The following is a 5867-nucleotide window of genomic DNA, read 5'->3' on the forward strand; positions in this document are numbered from 1 at the left end:
AAGCTTCAAGAACACATCAATAATATAATTCTTCAGAAAACGCAGTTTGAGCAGTCCCACGAAAATGATCATATCTCACTCAATTTATCCAAATATTTCAAATTTTATATCAAATCGAAGGTATCTAAAAGTTCTACGTTTCTTACGTTGAAAGTTTTCCCAAATCTCGATCGAAAAATCGCAGTTTTTAAAAGACCAGTAAAAACGAGATTTGAGATCCCAAAAATGGTTTCAAAAGTGATCCAAACATGATTACTCAAACTTCTACACATCACACATGTATTTTCTAGCATAAAAACAACGCAACACATAATATGACTAGATCGATGCAGGAAAAACAGAATATACATGCCTTTTGATATTTAAAACTCACGATACGGCGATACCGAAGCGGAGACGGAGCGAGGCTTGATCCGGGACGAACGTGACACTATTTTCTTGCAATAAAAATCACTGAAAACTTGCTGGAAATTCAAAAGGGAGGGGCGGCTGCTCTAAGGTGGAGGAACCCTAGGTTTTTGCTCTCCAAAATATAAAATATCTGAAAATAAAATGTGTAGGTGTGTGTTGTATGTTTTGGTGTGTGTAAAAACGTGTAAGTGTATGTGAGTGTGTGAAACGTGTGTGTGTGTGTGTTTTAATTAGGAGTAATTAGTGCTAATTTAACTAATTAAAAAGCTAATAAAAGGTAAACTCACACTAATTTTAAACAAACTCCCCAATTAAAATAAATACACCATAATTTTAAAAAATTCTCCTTTTTAACAAAATAAAATGCACAAGGCCAACTTTGAAAGTTTCAAAATTCTAAACTCACTAAATACATAATTTAGGCTTTAAAATGCTGAAACTTATTAAATTAATTAATATGCCCCAACCTTAACTTACAAATAAAATGTCACATTTTAAAATTTCCAAAAATCGTCCCCGGTCTCTTTTCATCGATCCCGCATCGAATAATCGTCTAAAACACAAAACTCAAGAAAACATTTTAACGTGCATCACCTAACATTAAAATAATTCAATTAAATAAATCATGCATTACTAACAATCATTTTAATTTAAATAAATGATTTAACAATTTAAATAAATACATGGGTTTTACGTGTACTGATTTTGGGCTCTACAAAAACTCTTTGTGATTCTGGAAATTTTTCTTTATTTGGGCTTACCCTAATTTGCCTCATTCCATGCACCAATATTTGATCATGACAATGTCAAAAATCATTTTCTGATTAAACCCATAGAATCATGGTAAGAGCGTCTAGTAACATCGCCCCTTGATTCTCTAGGGAACCCTTGTCCCTAATATACATCTTACACTATGTCCAAAGATTTCATGCACTACTATTTCGTTAGATCACATAGGATATCAATACTCTTAGGTGAACGGTGAATTCCCGACTACAATGCACTAGCTCCTACACATGTCGCAATTGCACCCAACCTCACTACCTTGTGACCCTCGCGGAATGGGTAAACGAGTCAAAGTACAATTCTAGTATGTAGAGCCTGATTGTTGTCTCGTGTCGTAATGACTAATGATGTACAATTAAAACCATGAACTTTTTCATCTCGATGAATGATAACCACTTGGACAGTACGAGAGAGTGTTGTTCGGTGCAATCATCATATGATTACCCATCTGCATGATTGGACATTTCTATGTCTTTACCATGAAACACGGTACACAACATCATGAATGCTAGTCACAAGCTCAAGCGACTTTTATCCTTGTTTTTAGATGGCTGAATAGACTAGAAACAAATTTAGATTATGCAGAATGTGTTTCAAGATCGTATTATGATTCATTTGTATTAAATTATAATCAAGGTTCTTTCTATGTCGATTGGATAAGTATATAGATAAAGTAAAATGAAACCATGAAATATAAATTATATTTAAATAAAGACTGTTAATTACAACTGAATCAATAAATTATTTATTTAACCGTTGACTTACATAATATCTACTATAACAGTTAATTAATATTTGTTTAACATGGTAGCTTTCGATTCGGTTGTGTGACAAATTGTGATGCTCTCGAAAAAATATATATACATAGAGAGAGATTATGGGTCAGTCTTGAGTTATCTTTATATTAATTAAATATGTCATATTGCAATGCGAGAATAAATAATTAAATATCAAACTGACTTAGTCTTGTTACAAGCTAAAAGTTTTCCCATAAATTTGTGATCATTTTCCAAATGTAAGAACAAAGACTGAAGTTCCATAGACTTACGGACAAGCATTAATTTGTGTTTACTTTGTACTTAATGCATAAAGTTATGAGAACAACATATATTTTTTGTTGCTTTTTTCAAAGAAAATCTTAACACATTTGATACCCCAATAAGGATTCGGGTCTTCGTTAATCCGGTTTATTACTTGATAGTCCGGATCAAAGCCACTTGCCGGGTACCCTCCTCAAATACCCGGGTATTACGGCTCTTCCCGGGCAATCATCTTTGCAACCTGGGCTCTCGAGCCAATAGCCGGGATCTCAAGCAAACACCCAGGTGCCCTACTACCCAGGCCACCTCGAGAATTGCACCACACTTGAGTGTGATTGATACAAGCCATCCAATCTGTCAGGGCCACTTGGGCTTGGAGTGTCCTAGAAGTTATCAGAAGCTACAAGTATGGGTAGCCGACTTGCCATACTTAGTAGGTGGCACGAGGATCGAGGTACCTACCCCATTTTTTCTACTATAAATAGCAGGTATTAATGTCATTTATAGATGGTGAAATCTTTAAAAACTTTCAAGCATTTACGTATTTCCTCTCGAATATTGTTTGTGTTCATCTGAAACTTGCTGACTTAAGTATCGGAGTGGCTACGCCGGATACCTCTCCAGCGCCCATTCACGAGTTCCTTTCTTAGTTGCAGGTTTTGTTGCAGCCACTATCTTCAATCAAATTCTCAAACAGTATAAATTATTGATTTGATCCGTTGGAGTCCCTTACCCGGCTCATCCATTTCAACCAGATCACATCATTGGCGTCGTCTATGGGAAACTTGAGGCTAAGACGTTGATATGGCTCGTACGCGAAGAACTAACCAGGATAATTCCCGGGTTCATGGTGATGATCCTCGAGCTTCGGGAGAAGGTGGTGGCGCTCCTCCCACAAGACCCAATCTTATTACCACAACCCCTGAAGTTTTGGCTAGAATGATCTCTGAAGTGGTGGATAAGGCCATGGCCCGTAGAAATCATTCACGCCAGGCTACTCCTCCAAGAGAAGAACAGGAGGATGAGCAGGAGCAGCAGCAGGAGTTGAGGGAGGAGGAGGAGATGAGGAGAGAGGACGAGGAGTCTAGTGCCGGGTCCAAATCTCCAACTGTAGCGGAAGAATTGTTGGAATTGAGGCAAAAGATGAAGGTCCTGGAAGGACAGTTGGAGAGCCGGAGTACTTCTCGGGTAATCACCAAAGGATGCCCATTTGCTGAAGCCATTGTCCAGGAACCTCTTCCCGGGAACTTCAAATCTGCCAAGATAAAAGATTACGATGGTAATGCAGATCTCGAGGAGCACCTGGCCAGGTTTGAGAATATGGCCATGCTGCACTGTTACATTGATCGAATCAAGTGTAAGGTGTTCCTGACAACGTTGGTGGATTCGGCTCAAAGATGGTTTGAGGGTTTGGCTCTTCAAAGTATTAGTTGTTTCAAAGACTTCCAAAAGTTGTTTTCACACCATTTCAGCAGCAGTAAAAAGTACAAGAGGACTGTTTTCAGTCTCTTTGAAGTTAAGCAGAGCCCGAAAGAGAGTTTGAGGGCTTAAATCAGAAGATTTAATAGAGTGGCTCTTGATGTTCCTACTTGTGCCACTGAGACAAAAATGACTGCATTCACCCAAGGCTTAAGGGAGGGTGAATTTTTCAAATCACTGACCAAGAAACTGCCCGGGGACTTCGAGGACTTATTATCCCGGGCAGATAAATACATTAATATGGAGGAGGCCCAGAAACAGAAGAGGGAGGCTGTGAGGAAAGAGAAAGGGGACCGGGTGTCTAAGCCCGAGGAGAAGGGACAGAGGAGGGGTAATCCAGGGTACTTTTCTCACCACGTGCCTCTGAAGATTGCCCGAGAGAGGAAAGTGCAGGAATGCAGTAGAGATCTGGCCCCGGATTATAAAATATCCCGGCCTGAGAAGAGAGGATTTTGCACTCTCCACAAAGTGTGTTATCACAACACCGAAGATTGCAAAACTTTGAAGGGAGAATATGCCTTACCTTCCGCCCCGGCACCTGGCCAAGCCAATAAAAGACCGAGATTGCGACCCTGGACATCCCGGCAACCAGAATCCAGTTCACGGGGAGGAGGTCTAAGAAGTAATCCGAGGAGCGAGCCCGGGAGAAAGAGAGAGACTGAGCCAGAGAGAAAGAAGAATTCGCCCCCTGCCATGGGGTTGATTAAAATGATATCCGGAGTCTCCACTGATGGAGACTCCAATCGGGCAAGAAAGTCAAGGACTAGGAGGGAATGTATGGAGGTAGAAGGGGTGAGGAAGAATGAGGCAGTGATCAGTTTCGGCTCGGAGGATTTAAAGGGGGTGAATCTACCCCACAATGATGCCCTGGTTATCCAAGCCCGGGTGGCAAATTATGACATTTTGAGGGCCTTTATTGACTCGGACAGCTCTGTAAATGTAATTTTTAAAGATGCCTTTGTACAGATGGATTTGCAGGTTTATCATTTGGAAGCTATGGAAACTGCACTCTTTGGCTTTGCTGGCCATGTGGTTTACCCAGAAGGAGATATTGTCTTGCCACTGACTCTAGGCTCCCAAGATCTCAAAAAGACAGTGATGACCTCTTTCACTGTAGTGGACTCCCCATATTCATATAATATCATTCTGGGGAGACCGGCTATGAATGAATTGAGAGCCGTGGCATCCACCTACCACCAAAAGATCAAATTTCCTGCGGGGGCCCGAGTAGGAGAAGTACGGGGAGATCAGCCATCTTTTCGGAAGTGCTATGTGGAGGCAGTCCGGGCTGATCAGAGCAAATCCAGGAGGGAAGGGAAGAAAGCGAGAGTTGATGAAGTGGGGGGAAGAGTAGTGAAGAAGGGAGAGGTTCATTTTGTGGTTGAGGAGGAGCAGGAGGTGATAGAAGTCGGGCAGGCCAGCAAATCCGGGTGGCTTAGGACCTCAATACATCCACCCGGGTTAGTCTGATTAAATGTTTAAAAGCTAATATTCATGTGTTTGCTTGGTACCAACAGGAATTGATAGGGATCTCACCCTTAGTATCGGAGCATCAATTGAGTATTTCCCCAGGATCTCACCCGGTGAAGCAGAAGAAGAGACACTTTGGTCCTGAAAAAGACAAAGTTATTGATGAACATGTGAGGGAGCTGCTGAAGGCCGGCCACATTCGAGAAATTTAATTTTCTACATGGCTTTCGAATGTGGTGCCGGTACCTAAGTCCACCGAAAAGTGGAGAATGAGTGTAGATTTCCGCGACCTCAACAAAGCTTGCCCTAAAGACCATTACCCCCTGCCCAGAATTGACCAACTAGTGGATTCCAACTCGGGCTTTGAACTGCTGAGTTTCATGGACACTTACCAGGGGTATCATCAAATTCTCTTGGCCAAGAATGATCAAGATAAAGCCAGCTTCATCACCTCGGGCGGTACATTTTGCTATGTTGTAATGCCTTTCAGGTTAAAGAATGTAGGGGCTACTTACCAGCATCTCATGAACAGAGTCTTTGAGAAACAACTGGATCGGAATGTGGAGGTATACGTGGATGATATCCTGACAAGTCTAAAGAGGTGTCACATTTCATCGTTGATTTGGAGGAAACCTTTGCCACTCTAATGCATTACGGTATAAAGCTCAACCATGCCAAATG

The 5867-nt window shown here is 41.2% G+C and overlaps 1 protein-coding gene across 1 annotated transcript; it reads left to right on the forward strand.

Annotated features, from left to right (window-relative positions):
• The first annotated feature begins 3845 nt into the window (after positions 1–3845).
• On the forward strand, positions 3846–5398 carry LOC142541902 (uncharacterized). Its single transcript, XM_075648352.1, has 2 exons — positions 3846–5114; positions 5234–5398. The coding sequence occupies exons 1-2, from the start codon at positions 3846–3848 to the stop codon at positions 5396–5398; spliced, it is 1434 nt and encodes a 477-aa protein (XP_075504467.1).
• The last annotated feature ends 469 nt before the right edge of the window (positions 5399–5867 follow it).

Source organism: Primulina tabacum, chromosome 4 (assembly GCF_025594145.1).
Source record: "Primulina tabacum isolate GXHZ01 chromosome 4, ASM2559414v2, whole genome shotgun sequence".
In the NCBI taxonomy this organism is placed as follows: Eukaryota; Viridiplantae; Streptophyta; class Magnoliopsida; order Lamiales; family Gesneriaceae; genus Primulina; species Primulina tabacum.

What these genes read in the sequence shown, in the direction of transcription:
- LOC142541902 (XM_075648352.1), top strand. Translation starts at nt 3,846, where the DNA reads ATGACTGCATTCACCCAAGGCTTAAGGGAGGGTGAATTTTTCAAATCA. An exon ending in TGGTTGAGGAGGAGCAGGAG is followed by an intron (nt 5,115 to 5,233) that starts GTGATAGAAGTC and finishes TGGTACCAACAG; the next exon opens with GAATTGATAGGGATCTCACC.